Source organism: Onychomys torridus, chromosome 9 (assembly GCF_903995425.1).
Source record: "Onychomys torridus chromosome 9, mOncTor1.1, whole genome shotgun sequence".
NCBI classification, from domain to species: domain Eukaryota; kingdom Metazoa; phylum Chordata; class Mammalia; order Rodentia; family Cricetidae; genus Onychomys; species Onychomys torridus.
This window is the reverse complement of record NC_050451.1, coordinates 52,126,469-52,154,385: the sequence shown is the minus strand read 5'-3', so window position 1 is coordinate 52,154,385 and position 27,917 is coordinate 52,126,469. Positions and strand designations below refer to the sequence as shown.

Below are 27,917 nucleotides of genomic sequence, written 5' to 3'. Positions count from 1 at the left end.
ACACCCATTGAACTATCTTAATAGTCCTTGAATAAATCCTTTGTATACACTATAAACTCCATTATCTTCTTGGCTTATGAGAATCCTCCAAGACCTTTATTTCTTGGCTGTTTGACAGTAATATTTGACTATATCATTGGACTGTTTTGATAGAATAGCAGCATATCCCATTGCCTTTGAATTCTACTGCCACCTACCGTTTATGTAGGGAAATCCTCTTCACTCTTTACTTAGGCTTTATGCCTAACAACCGAATTTTGGTTTTTCTCAGCGCTCATGAACTTCAAATCATAGTCGATGTAATTTTCTAATAGTTTCCGGTATTTCATTATAACAACTCAGAAGATACTGAACTTTTTCTCCTGGGCGGTGGGGGGGGGGCAGTTTATGGCTTTATAGAACATGGAACATTTTTTTAAACTTGATATAACGTTTTTCATAATTAATTTTCAAGAAAGCCAGGAGGACCATAGAGTCCCTGGAGAATTTCTATCTTTTAATATATACTAAAATGGATGCTAAGTTCTTCCTTAGACATCTTCCATTCAGGGAACCTTACTCTTCAAGGCTCAACTTTCATGTTTTTCTCTTGTAAAGCTTTCCATTATTTTCTAGATTGGAAATAAAATGTCCATCCCACAATTGGTAGTTATTATAATGACCCACATAAGAAAGGAAAATGAAAAAATCCAGTTTGTAAAATGGCTTTACAGTACTTTCCCTCATCTTTCCTTAGCCTCCATTGCTGGATGTTTTTCTTTTGCAGATAAACTGGAATGTCAGGGGTGATTTATGAAGGGAAGGTTTCAGGGAAGACAAGACCAAAAGCAGGAACAAGCACTGTGCCATCTGGTTAGGTTCACTCTGTAATCTCTGAAGTCAGCTAACTCACTGTTTTTAGATGCTGCATGGTGAGAGCTTCCAAGGCTAATAAAGTAAAAGCAGGCCAGGACACAAAGGTAATTTTTATTCTGAAATAAAATGTCAGCTTAAAGAAGAGAAACAGGAAGCAAGAAGGGGAAATTACATGAGCAAAACTCGGTCATTGGAGTGTTTGTGAGCAGTTCAGCTAGATTGTACTTAGCCAGGACGCTGCGAGTTGGTGACTAATACACCAAAGTCTTGGATTTCACAGAGAGATCCAGGTTTTGCTACAGATTAACTGAACAGTCTCTGAAGTCACTGGAGTTTTGTCACAGGACGAGGGTTAATCAGTTCCTCTGTGCATTCTCCTTCTAGGTATTTATACTCTTTGCTCGTTTAACATCATGACGCTCTCAGAGTCTGAGGCTTAGGTCCGTGTTCCTTCTAGACACCCCGAGGCTTCTAGGTCACAATCACTGCTTCAATCCTACACTTGACATCTCTTCGTGGACCAATCCATGAGAATAGTTACCAGTTATAGCAAATGCCCATGAGAACCCTTGAGGGACACTACTCAAACGGAAGGCAGCAGGTCAGCTATATCTTCTCGTCCCGCCTTCTCCGATAAGGAATATTTTGAGGACAAGGACTGTGTGGGTAGAAGGTGAAAGAGTTTTTCCCTTGTAGGAACATAAAGTCATTGTGTCTGGCTGTGTTCCACCGGATCTAACAACGGGCCAACTTCCGGTCCGGTGCCTATGCCTTCCGAGTCTTGAGTCTTCCTCTACTTCTGCCCGGCGTCACTGTCGGGTTCGGGAGCCAATAGCTACTTCCGCCAGAAGTCCCTAGCGGCTCGGGTTCGGATGCTGCCTGACGCTGGGTCCTCCTCCGCAGCCTGCCCGTCTGAGGCCGGTGGCAGCGGCTCTTACAAGGCCTGCCGCGAGGCCTTCTCTGTGGCCGAGTCCCCGCCAGCGGCGCGGGAGAGACGCCGCGGAGCGGTCTGTGCGCTGCGCACCCCGCAGGCCTTGCCGCACCCGCCCAACCGGGGCGGGGCTCGACCTCCCGGGCCCGCCCATTAGGGGGTGCCTCATCGGGGCGGATTAACCGCCTCTCACCTGGGGGAGTCGTCATCCCCCAGGCTGTGGCCGCCCAGGGACCATGGAGTTCGCGGAGCTGATTAAGACCCCACGGGTGGACAATGTGGTGTTGCACCGGCCTTTCTACCCCGCCGTGGAAGGGACTCTGTGTCTGACGGGCCACCACCTGATCCTGTCTTCCCGGCAGGACAACACGGAGGAGCTCTGGCTCCTCCATTCAAATATCGACGCCATTGACAAACGGTGAGCGCCCACCACACCCAGGTCCCTGAGGAGCCCGGACAGACGCTTCCAGGTGTTTTTCTGGCATCCTCGCCCAGCCAGCCAAACGAACCTTCTGTGGCCTAGATCTGAAAGTCGTCTGCACTGGCTACATGGCTTTTGCTATCCCTAGGCTAAGGTCTTAGGGGTACCATCACAGTGGTCGTACTAAACAACATTTGGGTGTATTTTCAGTGCTCTCTTTAATTTTTTTCTACCATTACATTCCTTGCATGTGCCTTGCCGTTTCTCCAATCATTATTAGTTGTCAGTCACACTTCCCGTAGTTGTGATCGAATACAATTTAAAGCCCCTCCCCCTAAAAAATAGACACGTTCATCCATGCTTTGCAGCCTAGACCAGTCTTGAGCTCCCGACTCTCCAGCCTTGGCCTCCTAAGTAAGTGCTAGAATTACATTTGTGTGTGTGTGTGTGTGTGTGTGCCACCATGGCTGGCCGTAGTTGTGTACATTGTCATTATTTTCCATATAAGCATTTTATTCTCTCCTTTAAAAAGTTCAGTAAGGTGACACACACCTACCTGTAATAGCACTGGGAAGGCTGAGGCAGGTGGATGACAAGTTTGACACCCACCTCACTCATGTATGGAAGACCTTCTCAACAACAACAGTGAAAGTTCAGTTTATCATATTTCTTCTTATTTATTTTCTGGGTTGTTCACTTCCCACTGAGGGCAACCAGTCCTCAGCATCATTCAGTTTGCTTCTGAGGAGAAAAGGACTGGCTATTAAGGAAAGTATGAACTAATTCATCTTTATTTTCCCACTTTAAAATTTCCGGACTTTAAATTTTTTATTTATTTTTACGTGTGTGTGTGTGGGGGGGGGGTATGGACACATGCGTGCAGGTGTCCCAGGAGGCCAGAAAAAGGTGTTGAATCTCATGGAGCTGGAGTTACAGGCAGTTGTGAGCCACCTTCTATGAGTTCTGGGGACAGAGCTTGGATCTGGAAGAACAGAAAAGTGTTCTTCACTGCTGAGCTATCCCTGAGTCTCCCATTCTATACTCTTCATCTGTGTAAGAGACTATCTCAGAGTCAAACATTTATATATACTTTCACCTGCACTTAAATTCTGTCTTCTCTGTCCCGTGGACCCAGTGTACGCTAGGCTAGAGAAGGCAAATTGATTATCCAGTTCACTATGAAGTATGTGTGACAAAGCTACGAAATGGTTATTTGAAGTCTCTCGGTCGTGCATTTGTGTCTGGAATATTTTCAGTTATATCTGGTCTCGTGTTTCTAGTACGACTGTATCCTAGAAAAACCACTCCTCGGGCCTTGCCCTCTCAGAGAACTGTCTCAGGTCATGGCAGTCCATTTTCCTAACAGTTGTGATAATGTTCTGTGAAAGATTGAAATTTTGAATATGTACTGTATGAAGCATAAAATTGTGAGTCAGTGGAATTAAGGATTGTGAGCATTTGATTGTTTTGTGAGGTCTTAGGGAAAACTTGCCAAGTTTAGGATGGAACATCGCTGGAATAAGTTCAAAGAGAAACAACACATGGCTCTTTTGGGTACGTGAACACACTGTATGACTCTTAGAGTCTGTGTATTCAACCAGTAAAATCTCAGTTGTGAAAGAGAAAAAAAAAGGATGTGTGAGTAACAACACACTTTCTGTTGCTTCACTGCGTATTTTGGATGTTAAGATTTCTACAGAGATTGTGCCTTAACGCAATCTGGTGGTAGTGTGTAGTTGGAGTTTTCCTGCCTGGCCCAGAGTCAGGACAAATCTCTCTCACCCGCCAGTCCCACAGTCTCTCAGACCCAACCAAGAAGGCACACAGAAACTTACATTGTTTAGAAACTGTATGGCCGTGGCAGGCTTCTTGTTATCTGCTTCTTCTATCTTAAATTAACCCATTTCTGTTAGTCTATACTTTGCCACATGGCTTGTGGCTTACCAGTGTCTTTACATGTTGCTTCTCATGGCGGCGGCTGGCGGTGTCTACTCCCAGCCTTCTACTTCCCAGAATTCTCTTCTCTCTTGTCCCGCCTATACTTCCTGCCTGGCCACTGGCCAATCAGAACTTTATTTACACAGAGCGATATCCACAGCAGTAGTGTTACCAGCAGTTTGGGTGAATTAGTGGTAGGTGAGCCACCCATACCAGCAGCAGGCTCCTAGCCTCCTCAGTTCATCTTTAGTGCATAAACTTATTCAGTGGCCTCTCAGGCTGCACAGTGAAGACGAATTCTGACACTCTGTGTTCTGGTTTAACCTATTCTCCTCACTGGTTCTCTTACCATTCACATGATTTGTAATTTCTTACAGATTTGTGGGCTCTCTGGGTACCATCATCATAAAATGTAAAGATTTCCGAATTATTCAGTTGGATATTCCTGGGATGGAGGAATGTTTAAATATAGCCAGTTCCATTGAGGTAAGTATTTTGCAGGCAAAAATCCGATGGGGGAAGGGCAGTATTCTGCTTTCATGCAGCCCTGTGTTTCTCCAGTCAGGTATTTGATCATGCCCCCAGGGCTGCTGAGGTAGGAAAAGCCCTTCCTGGTTTGGTGTCACACGAGAGCAATGGGACCGCTTGTAGTTACTGCACTTGCACTTTTCACGGAACTCCTAGTTCCATCAATTGATTAGAAGTTTGTGGAATTTCATGATAGAATTTCCATGAGTTCGTATTGACCAAATAATAGATGCTGTTTCATTTGAGTGTGTATGAATTCTTGTTTAGAAAAAAACCCCAGGATCACGTATACTGCACAAATCGTGATTGCTTTGGGAACTGTTGTTCTGTTTCAATGGATTGCTTGGCAGACCAACCTAGGTACAGTGTTGAAACAAATACAGTTAGTTGGATCGTGACCGCGGTACAGCGAATGGGTGTGATCTTCCCGAGTGTAGTGCATCTTTGGAGTAGACACAACCCTTGAACCCTGAGCAGCAACTCTTAATACTGCGACTGTTGTAATGTAGTTCTTCTTTTAGTGTGAGGCCCATGGGTGAAGTACTTAATCTCTTGCGTTAGTCTCCCGTTATAAAATGAGGATATCATTACCTGCCTCCTAGGGCTGTTGTAAGATTACATTTGTGGGTATATGTAGACTTTTTAGGACAATACTTGGCAAATGGTAGCTGCCATTGGAGGGTGCTTCTGTGAGAACAGGTTCATGCTGAGACTTTGTGGTAGAAATAGCCACATCACATGAAGTTCATTACCTTAACCATTTCTCAGCTTACTGTTTCAGGAGTATATTCACAGTGTTGTGTGACAGACCGAAGCAGGTGACTGTCACCAACAGTTGTCGTCTGTGACTTGTTTTCATCCGGTCACTTTAGATGTGTTTGTTTGTGCTCATATCAAAGTTTGCAACATTGCTTCTGGCCACGCTTGAGGGACTTTCCGTTGAAGGCTTCACACGCCTTTTCCATCTTCTGACAATTTTAGTATACACCCTATTTTAAATTGCCTTATTTTAAATCACTGCCACTAAATTGTATCAACTGACTCCGTGTTTAAAGTAATTTCTAGGTAATTATAGAGCTAGCTGATTTTTTTTGTATGTAACTGATTTATTTTGTCTTTAAATGTTTTAAAAGAAAAGTGGGTTTAGCTATTAAAAAGGAGGGGGAAAAAAGCCTTAAATCGATGATTACAATTTTGTTTGGTTTATAACAAGAAGTAGAGGATCGGGTGATGTGTTGCTAAGGAAATGACACATAAACCTTCCTGCTTTTGCTAAATTCTACTTGAGAAAATAAGAGAGTAAAGTGAATAGTCTGCCATACATAGTTGTCACTTGGAAGTATGATCTTGACATGGCTATAATTCCCAATGTGAATAAGAAAGCAAACTGAGATAATGTTTTGCTGTTTAGACAAAGGAATGTGTGGGCTCACTTTGACTGGGTGTACCTAGTCATTGGCTGATCCCTTTAGGAAGGAGGAAGTGAGCGTGGATACAGCTTCTAAAGATGTATGTCTTGTAAGAACTCAATTTTATTGTGTGTTGCACTGTTGTTACCTGTTAGATGCCTTATCTCCAAGAAGACTTCTAATAAGCCTGTGAAGTTTCCTCCATTGAGCAGGCATAAGGAAGCTATGTGACTTAACCACTGTGTAGCTGGGATTTGGAGCTTGAAGGCTTTTCTGATGCTTGTCAACTTGCCAGAGTTGAGTATTCCTTGTAGTGGTGACAAGCAGGCATACACTTTGAATGACTTAGTTACTGGGTTTTTAGCTGAGACTCTACTGACTAACCCAAACCTCCTTGTTCCCCAGGGCCCAGAAATTCTTGGACGTTCTTATTGAGCTCTGGACATTTAAATTATGTCAGGAGACGTTATTTCATTAGGCACAGACCGTTCTGTTGCTTGTTCGTTCAGGCAGCACATGTTGAGTGTGGTTGTGTGTCAGGTGTCTAAGATGCTGAAGTGTGGATGCCAGCTGCAATCAGACTGTAGCTGTATGTAGAAATACGGCACTGAAGACCTGTATTGGGCTCCATCATTACCAGGTCCTGTGTCCTCACTGCTGCTTTGTTAGCATACTTTCAGTTGCTTTTCAGAATCTTTATCTTTTATCTTTATCTGTCCTCTAGGCATTGTCCACTCTGGACTCAGTCACCCTGATGTACCCTTTCTTCTACCGACCCATGTTTGAGGTGATGGAAGATGGCTGGCATTCCTTCCTTCCTGAGCAAGAGTTTGAGCTCTACTCCTCTGCTGTAAGTTAACATTTGATACTGTGGGTGCCAAGAATGAACCCAACACCTTATTTTACTCGTGAAATGACCCTTTCCCTTTGAAGCTAGTGAGATGCTTTGGGCTCTTCATGCCTACGTTCAGAGTGTGCACTGGCTGTTGGTGAGCCTTTTTCCTTCCTGGCGGTTATTTGGCCATGTGTCGGTGTCATTGCTACAGCTGCAATGCCTTTCCTTCCAATAGATTAACAGAGTCCGGGTACTTTAAAAGGTTTGAAAATTGCATTTGTAAATATTATTTTAAAAAAATAGAAATAAAACATTGTTTTGCTTAAAGCTACTCCTGGAATACTGTGAGTTCAATTGGTAGGTGTCTCCTGAGTAACAACTTAACATGTACAAGGTTTTGAGCCATGCTTCAAACGTGTGTTGAGCCCACGGCGTGCCTGAGATGGTTCTGGAGAAGCGCCTAGCTTGTGTGCTGCTGGACAACACCTGGCCTGGTCTCCAAGGCCAGCTTGCTAGAGCCGGGTTTTCCTTCTTGGCTGTTTGACTTCTTCCTATCATACTTCTATAAATGGTCACTTGGAATCAAGATTAGGGTGCCGTGTAATTTGAAGTGTGAAGTTGTCCATGGTGGCAGAGGGAAGTAGAAAGGGAATTTTATGGTCTTGTGCATAAATACCACTGAATATGGTGAAAATATAGTTTAGCCTAGAGCTTGTATGAAAAATGAAAAGTTAGCAGGAGTCATACTGCATGTTATGAAAAGCATGGGGTGAGGGGAAGCCAAAGGCTCCTGGAGGAAGTGTCTAAAGGAGAAGGGAGCCAGAGTTTGAATCTACTAAGAAGAGGGGAGAGCAGTTTGTAAAAAGCATCCTTCAAGAGTGAGAAGCAGCAGTCTGGAGTCAGTGCTCATAGCTTACTGTTCCTCCTGGACTAGGAAGTAAGCAGCTAGAGTGTATGCTTTGCAAGGTCAGGAACTGTGGGGTGTTAATTCCCATTCAGTATTCCTGGCACATGACCAGCAAGTGGTAAGGATTTGTTAGGTGAATAAAAGAGTGTAAGACTGTGTGTATCTATAGAACAGGACAAAGGATGGCAAGATATTGTGTCTATACTCTATCATTAGAAATTCAGGACAGGCAGTGGTGGTGCACACCTTTAATTCCAGCACTTGGGAGGCAGAGACAGGCCAGTCTCTTCAGTTCAAGGACAGCCAGAGCTGTTACACAGAGAAACCCTGACTCAAAAAAACAAAAACAAACACCAAAAAAACAAAACTTTTATGAACAGGCATGTGTGTTGATCTGTAATCTTTGGAAGGCTGGGGTTTCTGGTCTTGTTTTTGTTGTTGGTGGTTTTTTTGTTTGTTTTGTTTTGAGCTTGTTTTGTTTGTCTGCCAACCATAAAATTCTCTTAATTATAGTATTAGCCACTTCTGATTTTCAGTTATGCCCTGCCCCCCACCCCTCCGTGATATTAAAAGAACAGAGTCTTTAAAACAGCTATAAAGAAACCTCATTAGTCTCATTTGGTGGCTTTGTCTAGTGGTCAGCATGAATGTGGCATTGATAGCTCACACCCTGACAGAAGACCATGTTCCTGTAGGGGGACAAGCCAGAGGAAGGCACCTAAAGTGATCGGAAATATAGGAGAGCAGTGAGTAGGAGCAGGCCTGAGAAGAGGAACCTTGCTGTGTGTGTAACCCAGATCTCTGGCTGACTTGCATGCAGGCTGGAAACAAAGTGAACATGGAGCTGAGCCGCCAGGCAGCACAGGTGTTAGAGTTCACAAAGCTAGCCACAGTCTAAATGCATGCTAAAACAAAAGTTACCTCCTGCACCGAGCATGTCTGCATTCACAGGGTCTATGGTGCAACCAAAATTAAGTCAGAAATGAAATGTCACCCATTTGGCCAGTGGAAAGAGTCAATAGGCACTCACCCCAAGATGACCCAGATGTCTGAATCCTCACACAAGGATTGTAAAGCAATAGTTAAAACTATGAGAAAGTGACCACGAAGGGGAAACAACAATGCAGTAGTCAAGTGGGAGCTGAGAAATGGCTCAGTGATTAAGAGTGCCTGCTGCTTTTCCGAGGACCTGACTGGGTTCTAGCATCCACATAGGGTAGCTCGCAACCACCAGTGTCTCAAGCTCTAGGGAATCCATGGTCTCTTCCAGCCTCCACAGGTACCTACACACAGCTACACGTGCACACACAAACACGAAGTAAATCAATAAAAGCTAGAAGAAAGTAAGTAATTAAAATTGATCTTTAAATAAAAACATTTCTATTAAGTTTCACATTTTAACTTAATTTTCTATTAATATAAGCCAGGGTTGATATGTTGGTCCAACTTGAATTTATAGGCACATACTAAAATTTGCACATGTCATTTTGTTTTTCAGCTGTAAGATGTAGTTCTGCTGTTTGATGGTTTCCTGTCATGTGTTTCTAGGACTTAAAAATGATCTCATGACATGCAAGGGCTCTCCAGGAGTGTGTCCTTGTTGTCTTAAGAAAGATGAGTCTCTCTCGCTACGTTCTTCCTTTTCTAGCAGAAGGAACAAAACATTTGCTATGGCCAACATCTCTACTCCAGCCAAGCGTTCTGGAATGTCACAGTCTGTTGGTACTGTGTTAAGATGATTGTTACCTGAGCAGTACCCAGAAAGAGTGAATGGGCTGATATTGGCCATCATAACCACAGACATACTTGGCATGTGTAACTAAGGGGCAAGACCTGTCTTATGAAATGGAGAGCATAAGCTGTGTTTTCTGAATCACAGTTAAACTGATAGAGGAGCTTCCAATACAGTAGGTGTTGGCCTGCCACAGGGAAGACATCTCTAGGGATGCTGATTGTTAGCCATACCAGAAGGTGGTGGAGCTGGCCTAAGGCTGGAGGTTCTTTTCCTCCACAGTATTTGAGTGTGGGCTAGATGTCCAAATTTCCTGCCGGATGGCTTCCCTGGAAATCGTCTCCAAAGCCTTTAAATTTTAGATGCTTTTTTTGTTTGTTTGTTTGTTTGGTTGGTTGGTTTTTTTGAGACAGGGTTTCTCTGTATAGCTTTACACCTTTCCTGGATCTCACTCTGTAGACCAGGCTGGCCCCAAACTCACAGAGATCCGCCTGCCTCTGCCTCCCAAGTGCTGGATTAAAGGCCTGCACCACCACTGCCCGGCAAACTTTAGATGCTTTATGACACAGAGATGCTTACTTAGTTTGAAGTGCTGTGTGTTTTTCAGACCAGTGAGTGGAGACTGAGCTATGTCAATAAGGAGTTTGCCATCTGTCCTTCCTACCCACCAGCAGTCATTGTGCCCAAATCCATCGATGATGAAGCTCTTCGGAAAGTGGCAGCCTTTCGACATGGGGGGCGCTTCCCAGTACTGAGCTATTACCATAAAAAGAATGGCATGGTGAGTGTGAGGGGCACGGCTCTGCTGATAGGCATGGCCTAGGGTGGGTGGGTTCCTGTGCCTTTTGGCTGAAGTCATTGGCCAGATCATTCCAACTAGTACACCTCTTGTGTAAACTGCAGGACACCAGGAGTGGGATGCTTTTCTGAGGAGGATATACTGAGTTCTTTCAGTACTGCTCAGTTTTTGGAAAGCTGGGTTTATCTTTAGAGCACAGTGTGAAGGAAACTATGTTTATTTAATGCTTGCAGCAATGCTCTTGAAGACAGAAGAGCGACACTTCTTCTCCTAGAGCCCTGTTTAGCTGTTCACTGTAATTATTCTTACCAAATTCCCATGAGAAAGTTGAGTTGAGCAGACACTGATTCACAAGAGAAAAAAATGGCGCATGCCATTTACTCATACTTTAGGACACTGGATAATTGGGGATTGCTGAGACCAGTGATGTCTTGGGTCCCTGAGCTCTGACTGGGACAGCCAGGGAATGAAGAAAGAATGGATGCACACATGGCAAATGTGGGCTTGGGTAGGCTGTGTAGTCTGATGGAGTGCCACCAACTATGCTATAACTGGAACCTCAGCTTGTTTATTATGTCCAGCGTCGGGGAGAGGAGATGGCTAGTCTCGGGCTGTAAGCATCGGGAGGAGGAAGCTGTGCTTGCCAGTTTTGCTTACACTGTCAGCAATCACATTTGGACCAGAGAAAGGCTGTGCCATCTCTCTGACCTGACCTGGAGGCAAGGCGCTGTCAGTTTCCTATGGGCCTGTGGCCTCAATCTTTGATACATGGCCTGCTCACATTAACAAGACACTTCACTCGGCCCTCCTTCGTTTCTTATGAGGGCTGCATCAATCTACAGCTTGCTGGATGTGAACTTTCCAAATTACTTTCTGCTCTCCTCCATCCCTTTAGTTTTCTAAGAAGGGTCTTGCCATGTAGTTCTAGTTGTCCTGGAACTCTGTAGACCAGGCTGACCTCAAACTCACAGAGATCTTCCCCCAAGTGCTGGGATTAAAGGCATGCACCACCATGTCTGGCACTTTCTCCTCTCTTGCTTAAACTTTGCTTCTCATTCTGCAGCCCATATTAACCTAGACAATTACAGCTATCTTCCATTGTCCTTTCCCACAGGAATGTGAAGGAGGGCATCAACAGGACAGTGTTAAAAGTTTGCTCATTGTCAGCAGGCCACCTGTCCTGCTAGCAGTGTTGCTCTAAAGTTTATATCGTACAGTGTTTTAACAACTGATGCTAAATGGAGTGTTGAGTCCCCTAGTGGCATCAGTATGAAATAATTGCCATTTACTCTAAGCCAAACACTAGTGTCTGCTCAGGGTGACAGGGTTCATAAGCTCCTGTGGTCCTGAACAAAAGAAAAGGCTCAAGCAATGCCCTTAATCATCAGCAAGAGCCCAGGGAACATGGTGCAACAAAGCAGGACTTTAAATTTCTTGTGTGGTTTCAGATGTCACAGCTGTGGCTTAGGGCTTACAGATCAGAGGTTGGCCAAGGCTTTCCTAGAAGTCACCAGGATGTTGGCTCAGATACAGAGGTGGGCAGTTGTGAGAAGCAACTTAAAATGGAGGAAGAATGTATTCTGGCTCACAGATTCGATGTTTCAGTCTACATCCTGCTGGCTCCACTGCTTTGGGCTTGGAGCGAGGAAGAACACCATGGTGGTGGGAGCATGGGGAGGAAGAAGCTATTGATCTCAGCAGAGAGAGAGGAAGAAGGGGCCAGGGACAAGGAATGGCCCCTAAACACATCCTCAGTGACCTGTGGACTCCAGACAGGCCTCAGATTTCCTCTACTTTCCAAAAACATAACCACAAACTGGCCACGGGTCATGTTGAGCAGTTTCGGCGTAGTAAGAGCATTTAATGATGGTTTCCTGCAGCAGCACCAAACCATCCCCCAGGAAGAGATTAGTGTAATAGTACTAATTCCTTGAGAAAAGCTTAGAAAGCAAACCTTTCAGAATATGTGGATGGTAGTCTTTGGAGACAGGCAGTCTCACAATACTGAAAGGATGGCAGAGGGGCAGTAGAGGATAAATCATAGACAGACGGCTTTCAGAACATTGAAAGTGACTCCCCACACAAGGGTGTGTATAAACTTTCTATTTTGTGTTTCTCTGTAATTTTTGCCAGAGCCTGCCAGCACCATGTATATGGAGTTAAAGTTTACTCTTCCCTCCAAGATTCAGTAATGGTAGTCTGTCAGATAAACTGATAGAGATATAAGGGGAAGTCCATGTGGATTTTATCTTGTCTAAGTGTGGGGCATGAGACTAAGAACTGGAAGGCAGACTTGTCAGAAAGAGAAGCGTGAGCTTTTGGGTTGGTGGGTAGAGAAGGCAATGGGCAGCTGGTTGGGAAAGAAGAACATATATACAGTCAGCCAGGCTGGGTGTTACATAGATAAAGCCTCCTGCTGACAGCCTTGGGTGGTCCTCTGCCAGGCGTCAGACCCCAGTGTTTTCCTCCAGGTTGAACAGGCAGAGGGAACATGAGACAGAAAGTCTCTGCCTGCTTTCTTTGTTGCTAACGACAGGTGGATGCTTCTTTTTGTAAAGGGGAGGCTTTTCAGAGCCATTCCTGGGCCTGCAGAGGTCTGCAGTTTATTTGAGGTATGGGATATTTTACTCTCCCACAAAGGCTGTTTACTGACTCTTAGGCTGTTGTCTTCATAACGGGACCATAACCAGTTCATGGACTAAATAAAGTACAGTGCATGATCGTTAAGAAGTGATGATAGAGCTTGTTGTGTTTGAGATAGCAGGAAAATAGTTGTACTAAAGTGCAAGGCTTCTCTTTGTTTTACAGGTGTTAATACATGCAGCGTTTTGTGTATGGCATGCTCATAGGAGTGTAGATATAACAGTCTTCTTTAAATAAGAAACACAGAGCCAAATGCAGAGTTAATAGCCCAAGAGGTCAGAGCAGTAGCTAAGAGCTAAAAACCTTACCCTTCACTGCTGCTGCTGTCCTCCTCAGCAAGCTGCCTACTTCCTGTGTCTCTGTCTTTTTATTGACTTTCTATTCTGCCTTTTCATTGGTTGTAAACCCAACCACATGACCTCCTCCTCACTGCCTGTCTATACAGACCTCCAGGTCTTCTGTCGTTGGTATTGAGATTAAAGGAGTGTGTCTCCATGCTGGCTGTATCCTTGAACACATAGAGATCCACCTAGCTCTGCCTCCCAAGTGCTGGGATTAAAGGCGTGTGCCACCACCACCCAGCTTCTGCTATGGCTTGCTATTAGCTCTGACCCCCAGGCAACTTTATTTATTAACATACAAATAAAATCACATTTCACAGCCGGGCGTTGGTGGCGCACGCCTTTAATCCCAGTATTCGGGAGGCAGAAGGCAGGCGGATCTCTGTGAGTTCGAGGCCAGCCTGGTCTACAAAGCGAGTTCCAGGAAAGGCGCAAAGCTACACAGAGAAACCCTGTCTCGAAAAACAAACAAACAAACAAACAAAATCACATTTCAGTACAAATAAAAATCACCATATCAGAGTCCATGGCAGAGTGCCACAGATTAACTCTGATACAGCTCCTTCTCAGAAACTTCAAGTACCATGTGTGCTTCCAGGTGATTATGCGAAGTGGTCAGCCTCTGACTGGCACCAATGGGCGGAGGTGCAAGGAAGACGAGAAGCTGATAAACGCCACCCTCAGGGCCGGAAAGCGTGGCTACCTCATTGACACCAGATCACTGAATGTGGCCCAGCAAGCTAGAGCCAAAGGAGGTGGCTTTGAACAGGAAGCTCACTATCCCCAGTGGAGGCGGATTCACAAGTCCATTGAGAGGTAAAGAGGCCAGCATGGGGAGCACTCCCGATAGCTGATTGCAGAGGCTGATCCTGTAGCTGTTCAAAACAGAGATCACAGCTACTCCACATAATCAAGGGTCTGGAATAGGCTGGACAACCTAGTGTGGGCTTCCCTGCCCCATCTGCTTTACTAAGGCTTAGTGGATGAAAAGGTATATGTTTGTCAATGCAAAACAGCATTTTTCACCTCAAAGGGAATAAGAGTGAGTTTATTCTTGAGCCAAATACAGTGACTTGGCCCAGAAACACAGATTCAGGTTGCCCCAAACAACATGTTCTGATGTGGAAGTGGTTTCATGAACTTTTCATAGTCACAGGATGAAAGACATAAATAAGGCATTTTCCAGATACACTGGTGGGAACGTCAGGTAGGTGAGGCACAGCAAACTGGGGCTGTCTGCTAACAGTTCTCAGGTGCTGTCTGACAACATTCTTAGATTTGATGCTAGTGGGTGGTACGGATTTGCCGAGTGACTGCGCTCCAACGTTTTACCAGTGGCTGAAAGGTTAGGTCAGACGGGTGGGCAGTGGACGGCTACTGAAGGGGGGCAAGGGGGAGTCAAACATACTTTGAATTGGCAACATTCCAACTCCACAGTCTCAAAGTTCAGATCAGTCAGCCTTGTGGTCTTGAACATAGGTGTGGCTATTTTCTGCAAATTAGTTCACACTGTTGTGTATGAGTGCTATTTGATTCAGCTGTGGACCGAGAGATGATGAAGCAACATAGCTCTCACCTCATTGCTTGTCTGTGGCGTGAATATCCGTGTCTCGTCTGTCAGCAGTTTTCAGTGGTCCTGTAGCTGCTGCAACTGGTCTGTAGAACCAGCCTCCAGGTTCATGGCTTGCAATCCCGAAAGCATAAACCAGGAGGCCAAATATGCTGGAGAAAAATGGTTTTTAAAGAGAAAGAAGGGAAGGTTCCTGATTCATTGTGTCATGGCTGTGGCAGTAGTAGGACTTGGGGACGCTGTGAGACAAAGCTAGAGGTCCATAGATTTAGTAATGTCAGTTTGCGAGGGCTTTCCTGAGAGGACGGTGGCTGGGCTGCCTCCATTCTTGGCGTCGGGGAGTCTACTGTCTAGGCCTAGGTGAGTTTTAGCATTGTCTTTCCTTCTGTTTCTGGCAGAGTGCTGTCAGAATTTAGTAAGGGGTAGTGTAGAGTCTGTCAATTGATTTGGGGAGGAGTGTACTTTACCCATTTCCCAGCCCATGAACACGAGCTCTCTTTCCATTGATTTGTGTGCACATTCATTTCTTGAGCATCTTATAGCTTTTAGTGTACAGATCTTTTACAGTCTTGAGTAAATTCACTAAAGTATTCTATTCTTTTTGTTGTTCCTGTGAATGAGTGAGATTTTCTTTTCTTTTAAAAAATGTTGTTTGTTTTTTGAGACAGGATTTCTCTGTGTAGCCCTGGTTGTCCTGGAACTCACTCTGCTTGCTCTGTAGCCCAGGTTGGCCTCAAACTCACAGAGATCCACTTGCCTCTGCCTCCCCAGTGCTGGGTAAAGGCATGTGGCACCAGATTTTTTTTTTTTTTTTTTTTTTTTTTTTGCTGGAGTCTTTAGAATTTTTCTATTCATAGGATACTTTTGTTTGCAAAGAAACAATTTAACCTCTCCCTTTCAGACTTGTTTGGTTTATTTCTTTTTGTTCCCAGTTGCTCTGGCTACTACCATGATGAAAACAAGCATTCTTGTCTTGTTAATGATCTTCAAGGAGACACCTTTGACTTCCCCTCGAGTATGATGTTAACTGTGGGTTTGTCACATGGCTCTAATTGTGTTCAGGTCCATCCTTGCCATAGGTAATTGGTTGAGTCTTTATCAGGAAAGGATGCTGACCTGTCTGGTGCTTTTTCTATCCTGTTGAGATCCTTGAGGTTTCTGTCCTGTGCTTTTGCACGTGTATTGATTAGTTTGAGTTGTGTCCTTGTGTAGAAGGGTTTGGGGCCTGGGTGGTGTCCCTTTAAATGTGCTGTTGAGGTTGGTTTGCTAGTGTTTGGATGATTTTTACCTCTGTGTTCATCATTGGCCAGTGATCACTAGTTGTTCTTGTCTGGCTTTGATATTAGGGTTGGGCTAGTAGAAAATTCACAGTGCTCTCTTCAGGGTTTGGAAGACTGGAAAGGACTGGTATTTAGTTCTTTCAAGTGCTTGGTAGCTTGTGAGGCCTTGAGGACCTAGGCTTTTCTTTGATGGCAGATTTTTGCTTTTCGTTACTGATTTGTTTTTCATTAACTCATTGTGCTGCTCACATTTTCCATTTCTTCCTAACTCAAGTCTCGGCAGCTGCTGTTTTCCCAGAACTGCGCTCATTTTTTAGGGTATGTACTTTGTTGGTGTATAACTGTTCATAGAAGTTCACAGTCCTTTCTTTTTTCTCCCTTTTTTTTTTTTTTTGGTTTTTCGAGACAGGGTTTCTCTGTGTAGCTTTGCACCTTTCCTGGATCTCGCTTTGGAGACCGGCTGGCCTCGAACTCACAGAGATCCACCTGGCTCTGCCTCCCGAGTACTGGGATTATAGGCGTGCACCACCGCCCGGCTTTTTTCTTCCTTTTGAGACAGGATCTCACTATGTAGTCCTGGCTGGCTTGGAACTCACTATGTAGATCAGACTAGCCTCAGACTCACAGAGCCCCACCTGCCTCTGCCTCTGGGGTACCTGGATTAAAAACCATGCCACCATGCATATCCCTATGATCCCTCCTACTCCTGTGGTATTGTAGTGCCTCCTCTTGCATTTCTCATTAGATTTGCTTGAGTTTTCTCTCTTTTTTATTTAGTTTAGCTAGAGAGTTTTTCATTTCATCCAACTCGTGTGTGAATGTGTGTGTAGCAACTGAACACAAGACTTAAGTATATTAAGCAAATGAGCTCCAGCCTTCATTGCATTTTGTAAGATAAGCAGAAAATCTCATGCTGCATAAGCACAGATGAGCCTCACTAGATAGCAGTCTTTTTCCATTCAGCCCTGAGCTCTCCCAGAGTCCGCTGCTACCAGACTGGCGGAACAGATTCACTCCGTGGAGTTACAGCTTCCTACAGTGGAAGCTTTAGAGATTTAGTCTCCTGGAGCCGCCACCTGCTTCCTCCTTGTGTTCCCTCCACCTGCCTGCTTCTCCTCAAAGGAAGCTTTTTACGTTCTTCAGGGGGTGGTAGCTGGGGGGAGGGGCTTGGAGCTAAGATTGCTAGGATTTGGGTCTGGTCTTGGGTGTCACTGCTGAGACCTGGTTGTGTAATCTAGGTCATTCAGCGGCTATAGGGTCGGAGTGTAAGTTGCCCTGCGCCCTGGGATTAGGCAGTCACAGAGTGCAGTGTCCTGGCCTCTGCCCTCCCAGGTGACCCAGCTGTGTGGAATGGGTCTCCGCTGCTCAGCAAGAGCGTTTTCCAGGAGACGTTGAAGCATCTACACATAGTGCTAAGAGTCCTTTGGACCCCTACTCCTCAGGCTGCTGTAGCAGTGGAAGTGGCCTAAGTGGCCTTGCCACTGAGTGCAAGACATTGGGGTTTGGTTCCTTGTCACTCTGTCTTATCTCTCCGTTTTTCTTGTTTTAAAAGATACCATGTTCTTCAGGAGAGCTTAATCAAGCTCGTGGAAGCATGTAATGAACAAACCCACAACATGGACCGATGGCTCGGCAAGCTGGAGGCCTCCAACTGGCTGACACACATCAAGGAGATTCTGACCACTGCCTGTCTGGCGGCCCAGTGCATTGACAGGTAGCGTGTATTTTGCCTTCCTGGCTAGGACTCACACTGGTGGCCAGACATCGTTCTTATCCAGAGTGTCCATAGAGTGCATCAAAGTCCATTCCTACTCCATAGCTTCCAGATGGCTTCCAGTGTTGTGCAGGGGTGGGGGCTGGAGGGTCTGCTTACAGTTACTGGTGAGGGGGTGTGGGTCTGATATGAAATGACCACGTCTGTTGAGTGAATGTGATTAGTGTCCATGTACGCACCAATGATGACACAGTCTTTAAGTACCATGGGTCTACTTTTTCGGTGAAATCCTTAAATTATGAATTTGCCATGAAAAGATTGAAAGGAAGTTTTCCTCGCAGAATCAGTGGAACGACACTGTCACACCATGTTGTTGTCCTTCTGTGCTGGATTGCTCATCCTAAGGTCTCAGCTGGGAAAGCCTGCTGATGGCCATGCAGTTTGCCAAGTCATTTCAGTATTCCCTCAGTTAAAGCCTCCTAACCCTTGAGACTTGAGGCAGAAGAATGAACAGAGGCAGGAGGATTGTGTGCAGTGTTGCAGAAGCATAGAGCCTTTTAAAGGAGGGGATTCCCATGGAAACCATAGGTAGGTGTCAGCACTGTCTCCCTGGGTGGCACTTGAAACGTTAACTTGTTCCTACTTCCGAGTTTTCAAGGTGGGAGTGAGTTGCCTAAGATCTTGTGCTCAGTTAGTAAACGGGCAGAGAGCTGGGGTAGAGGTCGCAGCTGCTGCTGTTCTTTGTTTGGGCTTGCGTTAGGCTTTAGCCAGTTAAATGGGAGATTAAAGACCAGGGTTCTGTGACAGGAAGCCAACAGCTCAGAACACTGACCAGCTGTCATTGATGTTTCTGTTTCTTTTAGCCCAAGACTACCAAATTACTCCTTATGTCATGAGTACAGAGGTGTTTTTTCCCGGTGTCTTACTATCCTAGGCTAGCCTAAAACTTCCTTGTAGCTGAAGATGACCTTAAATTTCTGATCCTCTTTGATTCTACCTATCAAGTCCTGGGACTCCAGGAGTACACCACCACAGACAGCTATGCGACACTGAGGGTGGAGCCAGGGCCTTTGACGTTTTAGGCAAGCTGGGCCAAGTCCCCAGCTGCCTTCACCTCCATGTCTACCCTTCCAGCAATAGTAACAGGCCAGTGAGAGGAAGGCAGCTGGCCCAGGGGCAGCCTCCTCAGTTCTCCAAGGGCTGGCTTCCCTTTCTGATATGTTGGGATTTATACCTCACTAAAAAGTGGCTTTATGATCAGTTGTTCAAAATGCAGAAATAAACCTTAAGTTCAGAGTAAACATCACTCACAGTTCAGAGATACATTCAATATGTATGAAAGCCACAAAGTATCTGTTCATACTCTTCAGCATAATTATTAGATATTCTAAGAATGGGGTTATATGACCACTGGTAGGGTCTGTTGTTTACACAGTAAGAGCTCCAAAATAATCCCCAGACAAGTACATCAACCATAGTATCACAAAATATATAGGGCTAAACAGATTATAATTTAATCATTTAACGGAATATTATATAGCCATTACTAAGTAGTTCTAAACAAGGCATAAAACATAGTTAATGTTTACAATAAAAGTGAAAATAGTGGGAATTGTCTTTCGTTATTACTATATAATATGTATGTACATGGGAAAATAATTGGCAGTAGATCTGAAACATGAAATGTCCTTTTTCCAAATTTTTCTTTACTGTAGTTTCACTAAAAAGGGCGGAAGAAGGCAGAGTGTGTGGCTCATTTAGGTATCTCTTTAGAATAATGGGGTCCCAAGCACTGAGTAACTCTTATGGGCAGGGGTGTCATTGCCAGGCTTATGGGCTGACAGTTGTATACTTTTGCTTTTTTCCCACTTCTTTGTACCTCAGAGTATAGTTTAGGACTTGTTTCTTGGGTCCATTACAGTTGGTGAAGGCTTATAGGGGGCAGCTGAGTTCAAGGTTGGAAAGGTCATTTTAGTGCGTGTTTATGTATAGGTTTGATAAGAAAGTTTTGTCTCAGCTCCTAAAGCAGGAAAGGCAAGTACCACTGTGACAGGACTGTTGTGTCTGTCCAGGGTTGGAAGGCCAGCTGGAAGGCACTGCAGGTGTGTTGACTTAGAAGGACTCTGCTGTGTGAAATTTGGGATTCACTGTGGTCTCCTGTTTCCCTGGAGACCTTCATCTGCCCAGTCCCTCATTTAGACTCCATATCTTACTGACAAGGCAGGGCATGAGACTGAACACCTTCTGTTCATGGAATGTTCATCCTTAAGATGTTTCCCAGGTTGGGGATTTAGCTCAGTGGTAGAGCGCTTGCCTAGGCCCTGGGTTCGGTCCTCAGCTCTGGAAAAAAAAAAAAAAAAAGTAAAAAAAAAAAAATTAACCACCAAGGTAACTTATGGCTGGGTGGTGGTGGCGCACACCTGTAATCCCAGCACTCGGGAGGCAGAGGCAGGCGGATCTCTGTGAGTTCGAGACCAGCCTGGTCTACAAAGTGAGTTCCAGGACAATCTCCAAAGCTACAGAGAAACCCTGTCTCAAAACAAACAAACAAACAAACAAACAAACAAAAAAAGAGTTTCCCATCTGTGCTCTGGGATTTCCTCTCAGGGAGGGAGCATCGGTATTGATTCATGGGACAGAAGGGACCGATTCCACGCTGCAGGTGACTTCCCTGGCCCAGATCATCCTAGAACCGAGAAGCAGGACCATCCGTGGATTTGAGGCCCTGATCGAGAGAGAGTGGCTGCAGGTGAGAGAGAGCTGCTGGAGCAGAATGGGACTGCCCGTTATGAAGATTGAAGTCTCAGTCTGCGGTGCTAAGATTGTGAATGAAATCTTGATTATCCACAAATTCTAAGTTGTGTGTTCAATTTTCTGTGGGCCAGTTAATCCACCTCCACTCAGATAAGTGCTTAGAATCATTATTATCCTCTGGTTTCTCCACCTCCCATGTAGTTTGTTGAAGTTGGCCTGTGTGCATGTGAGCAGGTGATCAGCACTGAGCTGCAGCCCCAGCCCAGCACCTCTCTTGCTTATATGGCTCACTTAGCACATCATTCCCTTTTGTAGCTGTGCAGGTTGAGCATCCCTAGTGTGAAAACCCCAGCGCTCCAGAAGGCTACCTCCTGACCTCCTGTGGTTGCCGCAGTGGAAATGGAGGTGTAGAAGCAACTGCACAAGTCACCCTCAGGCTGTGTGGATGAAGCGTGTGCTGTTGAGACTTAGGTTCCACCCCCAAGTATCTCGTGCACACTCACATTCCCGAAAAATGACAAACACTGGAGCCCAGCGCACTTCTGGTCCCTGGTGTTTTAGACAAGGGATCCTCAGCATGTGCTTTGTTACCAACAAGGGAAGCAGAATGAATGTAAAACATAGACGGTCTCCTAGAAGCTGAGTACAGATACAGAAGCTTGATACAGATAAAGTGGGGGGCAGGGGCTATGACCTCAATTCGGACTTGAGCACATTCTGCCTTTTGTCCATCCTGCTCCAGCCTACACACTTCCTCTAAGATCCAGTGGAATAGCATACTTTGATGATGTTTTTGAGACCTAAATCTCCTTTCACACATGAAGTTGATCAATTCCCTTCATGTTCTTTGTGCTTAGAGACTCTTATCCTGTTTGTGTAGTTCTCCCTAGAACACAACACTGCTATATAATTTCAACATAATGCTATGTAATGACTTTTAATAGACAAACCTTGGATGATGTTGGAGTCAAGTCCAAGAATTTCATAAATCGGTCATTAAGCTCTACCTTTCATTTGATGTCTGAAGGACGTTTGCTGTCCCCATGTTCATATCCTCACTACACAGCTTCACCAAGGGTTTGGAAATTGTAATTCTTCCTTAGTTGTAGAAGGTAGTTATTTTAACCAAAAACTCATCTAGACAGGAGCTACCTTGGTTTTCTGGTATTCCCATGGATAGAAATGCCACCGTGATTGTGTGAACTAGTGTTCCAGGTGTGATCAGGGCAGGACCATCACATTTCCGTCTTTTCCACTAGGCTGGTCACCCGTTCCAACAGCGCTGTGCACAGTCAGCTTATTGCAGCAGCAAGCAGAAGTGGGAGGCGCCCGTGTTCCTTCTCTTTCTGGACTGTGTGTGGCAGATCCTCCGGCAGTTCCCTTGCTCCTTTGAGTTTAATGAGCATTTTCTCATCGTGCTCTTTGAGCATGCTTATGCCTCACAGTTCGGAACATTCCTGGGCAACAATGAAAGTGAAAGGTGGGTGAGCTCATACCAGGTCATTTCCTAAAAGAGATTGGGGTTTGGGTGTATGTGAATGTTTGTTTATAAGAAGGTGGAATCTGCTGTCAAGTACAAATTAAATTACATGAAGTACAGATGTCCTGTGAGCCAAGTGCATGCCAGGTGAGAGGGAACCCTAAACGTTCTGCTGCTGGATTAAAATTAGTTGATATACTTCTTAAAAGCTTTGAGCAGATTAGCCAGCCATTTTCATGTTCACATCTTGATGTATGATCACAATTGCATATATCTGGGGGATACATTATCGTATAAGCAGGTATGCCCTCCATCCACTTCTGTAGTTCAGAAGAGTGAGATTCAGAGAAGCTGACTGTCAGAGACACAGCTAGTAGGCCATCAAAAGTATGGCCTGGGGCTGGAGATGGCCATTAGAATACATGCAGCTCTTGTAGAGGACCCCAATTGTGTCCCTAGCACTCTCATTGGGCAGCTCACAACTGCCTGTAGCTCCACCTCCAAGGGATCCAACGCCCTAACTGCACTCATGTGCACATAAGTGTGTATGCAACAGCTGTATATATCAACAGCTGTATACTCAAAATTAAAAACTTGAAGAATGACTCTTTTTACAAGTATAACCTTAATACAGGTCTTCTGACTCCTGTTTCACCTGGAAGCTGTCCCCGGGTCCTGAGTGACAGGGTTGCTTCACAACCCCACCACTGCTGGGTCACAGTAGGGAGGTCCACAGCAGATGCCCCTGACAAATGTTTTCATGCTGAAGCATTTTGTTTCTCTACTGAGAGTCTTGTTTGTGTCACATGGGGAGTAGTAGAAGTCCTGTAAAGAGAAGCACTGAAGGGCGGTTGTTAACCACTCATGGATTTAATGGTGATTTTCTTCTTTGAGCAGATGTAAGTTGAAGCTACAGCAGAAGACAATGTCTTTGTGGTCATGGGTCAATAGGCCCAGCGAGCTGAGTAAATTCACCAATCCACTCTTTGAGGCCAACAGCCTGGTCATCTGGCCTTCTGTAGCTCCACAGAGTCTCCAGCTATGGGAAGGTAATCCCCACCATGTGCAGAGATTCACCCACTCCAGGCTGTGCCCTGAGCTTTCCTAGGGTCACATGCTACAGTAGTTGGTATCTGAAGATGGCCAGTGGTGACCCACTGACCTGTGTGTGGGTGTTACTGTTTCCTCAGTGTGGGCATGGCCTCTCTTCTATGGCAACTGACTAACAGGCAGAGATTAACAGGAATGCTTTGGTAGGAGTTGGTAGGTAGCTGGGACATGAATGAATTGTAAGTTCCTTAGGGAAGATTTCATCTATTTCCTTCCTTAAGCTTTTAATACAATTAAGTGAGTGTTAAATGATGACACACAGTTACTCCAATAGGTTCTGTAAGTAGATACAAATGCCATCAGTGGGAGCTGCAAGTGCTGCTGTTCATGTGGAATAGCAGTTCGTAATGCATTTCTGACTGTGTTGTAATGCAGCTTCTTACATGTACAATTATTCAGACCACTGAAGCTAATCTCCTTAAACACCAAAGCTTGTTTGGAAAAAAAAAAAAAAAAGACCAGAACTCACATAAAGTGTATTAGATGTTCATTCCACTGGGACAGCAGAAGAACCATTTAACTTGGAAGACAGTAAGTGCATCTCTGTGCACATTTGCACTAAGTAGCATAGCTACAGGAAGACCGTGGTTTGGTGAGTTCACCTAAGTTACTGTGAATCCCCCTTGTTAACTCCTTCTAAGGTTCTGTGCTGTCAGGGTGGCTCATGTATGGACAGTGATTTTCCCTTTGTGTGAGGCTTTCTCCAACTGGTTTGCCTCTTGTTCTTCTCGGAAAGTCTACTGAGGGCATCCTCCTCCTCCTTGGGCTAGGTGCCTCCTCCCTTCTTAGAATTCGGGAAACTAGATGCCTCTAGTAGTGTCTAGGTTCCCTGAGCAGGAGCCCTGTGATTTGAATCTGTGAGGGAGTTTGGCTGCCCTAAGCAGAACCTCTCTGCTTACTCTCTGGATTGTTGTAGACAATGACCGATCATAGAATAAGTAATTTCTTAAATGAGAGCTTGCCGCTCTGCTTCCTTTCTAAAGGTCTTGGGGATGGTGAAGTGGCTCAGTGACAGCCTGGGCTCTGTCCCCAGGGTTCTGTGGTGGAAGTAGAGAATCCACTGGCTCTGGCAGTGTGTTCTCTGACGTATACACGCAGACATACACACATACACACACACACACACACACACACACACACACACACACACACACACGTCATCTAAATAAAATGTAATAAAAATTGTTACCGTTTCTGAGGTAGTTTACTTAAAAGACACTGTTACACTTAATCACTGAAATGAGAGGCCAGCTGTTTGAGACGCATGCCCAGTCTGCAGTTGGGTGGCCTGAAATATGATTTAATGATTTTACTGACCCTTGGTGGGAATTTAGAGGTGAAGTGGAGAGAACACAACTGCTGTTTGTCTCTATCTTAGGAGGCATTAACAGTGACTTCTAATTGAAGAACAGTAGACTGGGTAGTTGTGAATTGAAGCACCAGCATGACCAGCTTTCTCTTAAGCCATTGTCCTCGATGTCTGTGGATTCCACACACACAGACAGAACTAGCTATGGATTGGAAATTTTAAAAAGTTTGCTTTGTGGCAGGTCGGTTTCTTGTTCTTATCACCTAACAGCACAGTGCCACACGTGTTTACAGTGTTCACATGGATTAGGAACAGACCTCAGAGATGCCTGTGTGCACAGGTTAGAATCGAGCACTCTGGTCATTGATGGAAGAGTTCAGTATCCAAGAACATGACACTCAGGTGGTTCTGGAACCAGCCACCTGACGTGGCGTCGCCCTTTCAGTCCATGAGCTGGTGGTTGTTGTCTGAGGAGTTGGACGATTGAGTAATGGTAGCGGCAGAGTGGCGCAAGTCATGGATAGTTCAAGTTGAGGCTTAAGTAACAACCTGTGCCTCTGACGTTACTGCCACCGTCACTTGTCCAGTGAGAGTGGTTTCACTCAGGCAGCCAGCCTCCCTGACTATGAAAGTGGAGACCATGGCACTAACTTGCCAGCTTATTTTTGTGAGTATGTGGCAACAGTGTGTTTGTTTGATAACCTGTGAGCCCGTCCATGACAATAGGAGTTCCTAGATACTGTGTGGATTCTTTCGGTAACTGAGGAATCTCTGTGGTTAGAGAATCATGAAGCACAGAGTGAGCCAGGTGTGATGGTGCACGCCTGGAATCCTGTCCACTTGGAGACTGAGACAGGGTCATGGAGGAGCATGAGTTTCAGGCTAGCTTGGCCCTTTGAGTGAGACCTGTTTCTCAAAATCAGGAAGGGCTGTAGCTCCATGGTAGAGTAGTTGCCTGGCATGTGCAAGGCCCTAGGTTCAGTCTCCGGTGCTGCAAACAAAAGTCTAAACAAAAACGACATGCATTGTGGACAAATGAGCAGTAGTGCATAGAGTTGCCGGTGGCGTCATATTGCTGCTCCAAACCTTTTACCCCCTCTCTTTTCGTTCCCGACCCTACAGGAATTTTCCTGCGCTGGAGCAGATCCTCTAAGTATCTGGATGAAGCATATGAGGAAATGGTTAACATCATTGACTATAACAAGGAGTTACAAGCCAAAGTCAATATCCTAAGGAGGCAGTTGGCCGAACTGGAAACAGAGGATGGGTTACAGGAGAGTCCTTGAAAGATCTCCCCACCTGTCCTGAGGACCTATCTAGGCCTGAGTCTGTCCCTCCCTCTGTTTGCCCCGAGTTCACTGTACACAGTAGTAGCCTTGAACTTGGCTATAGGTGTGGCTTTCTCAGCACTGCAAGATGGAAGTCACTAACACACACCAGTATGGCCTGTTAGGCCCCTTGGCCATGGGAGCAGAGGTTCTGACACATCACAAACTGTGACACCTGTGCCCTATGCTGTCCTCCATCACCACTTTCTAAACAGTGGTCCTAACTGGTTAAGAATCTGTCTAAAACATGGGCCAGACTTTTCTGAATTTAAGTATAGAAGTGGTTTTGAAAGCAGAAGTGGTTGAGAAGCCAGACTTTAGTGTTTAGCACGTCATCCGGCCTCTACTCCCCACCCCCAGGTATAAAATGACCATTCTCCTTTAGAACAGGTTTGGGATAACAAAGCCTATTTTGTCAAGAAGGAAAAATCAGAATAGTTGTTTGTGATAAATCATTTTACAAGGGCAACAGGTGTGGTCCTCTGATGATTTCATTAAGAAAAGGTAAATTTACAAGTAGACACTAAGAGTCTGTGTCATAGAGAATTGAAGTAGGAATTCCTCCCTGGTAGCCATCTTCTACCATTGCATTGGCTTTTTAGGTTTCTGACCATACATACAAAAAGTACTTTGAGTGATGGGTGTGAATGAAACCATAGCTTGATTAGAATTCACTTTTTAGAGCTATATAACATGTACAGAATCCATAAGCTGAGTTCTTAATGCACTGGTTGGAATCTCTCTGTGTGAGTTATTTTACTTTTAAATATTCTGAGTTGACTTGTGCCACAGCTAGGCTTTCATGTCAACTGGAACCATTTGTAAATCTGTCTGCCGACTTGTTCTTTCTGTGTTAGGCAAATAGGGCTGACTGGAGTGGGAGGCTGGGAAAGTGGCTCCGCTGTTGGACTCCTTCCTGTGTCAGAAGCAGTGGTGCAGTAGCCGCCTTCAGTTCTGTGTGCTGCATCTTTGTGTGCCTGTGGCTTAGTGTTTTCCAGGTGTCTGTCTCTTGGCAGTCGCCAACTGCTCGCCATTGCAAATGCTGCCCTTTCTAGAAGAGGACCATGGAAGTGTGATGAAAGCCATTTCAACTTCATCTGTATCCAGTCGTTTCCCAGGACCCTTCCTCAGAGTTGTGTATCAAGGTGACAATAGAACTGCTGCAGGCGGCACCTCCCATCCCAGCACTTGGGAGGCTAAGGCAGGATGACTTCAGTTTGTGGCCAGCCTGAGCTATATAGTGGGTTCCTGGCTAGCCTGACCTACAGAGGGAGACTGTCTAAAAGACGCCACCAGCATCTGTGGCCCCTGCTGAGCATGGGAAGCAGCCACTGCTTTCCATTCCAGTTGCCTTCCTTTTTCTTGCTCCTTCCTTCCTTCCTTCCTTCGGCCTGTGGCAGAAAGTCAGGCACCAGTCAGCAGCCCCGATTCTGCTGGTGGATTTGTCCACTGCCACCTCTAAGCTCAGCTCTGTTCTTGACCTGCTCTTTGGTTCACTGATGAGCAGAGCACAAGTGAGACTTCCTTGCTGTAAGTCTGTTTTATGTGAATTGTCCATCTTTGTTCAAAGAAGAAATTGCTTAGATTTCCTGGGGCTGCTCAGTCTCCTTGGTGGTTTGTTAGAAGTGATTCCCACTGCTGTGGAGCAGCCTTAAGGCTTCTGTGCACAGAAACTTGGGAATTTATTATGCTTAGCTAGGGAGAGATCTGCTGCCCGCAAGCCCTCCCCTGTGTGCCTGTCTCCCATAGGAATACTTAGTGTGCATCCAGAGTCACACCAGTAGTATCAGTACCTTTGCCTGCTTCCTTTTCCCATGAAACAGCAATCATCAGTTTTTGACAAGCTTGCATTTTAGTGTGGATTTATAAATAGAGGTTATCCAAATATCAGCTTCAAAAGCAAACCTTTGCATCAGTCCACTTTCCAAGGGTCATTTAATAATGCAAATATGAGTTTCCCTAAAGCCAAGAACTGATCAAACACAGGTGTGTTATCACTGTAGTTGGGGGTTTGGTGGAGTCAGTGTCCACAC

General features: G+C 45.2%; 1 protein-coding gene across 1 annotated transcript; it reads left to right on the top strand.

Moving 5' to 3' along the window:
- The first annotated feature begins 1,614 nt into the window (after positions 1–1,614).
- Mtmr9 (myotubularin related protein 9) lies at positions 1,615–26,273 on the top strand. The gene is made up of 10 exons (XM_036199277.1): positions 1,615–2,204; positions 4,523–4,631; positions 6,807–6,932; positions 10,164–10,337; positions 13,938–14,155; positions 17,742–17,903; positions 20,511–20,652; positions 21,917–22,137; positions 23,035–23,186; positions 25,679–26,273. Exons 1-10 carry the CDS (start codon positions 2,023–2,025, stop codon positions 25,840–25,842), a joined length of 1,650 nt encoding a protein of 549 aa, XP_036055170.1. The 5' UTR covers positions 1,615–2,022; the 3' UTR covers positions 25,843–26,273.
- The last annotated feature ends 1,644 nt before the right edge of the window (positions 26,274–27,917 follow it).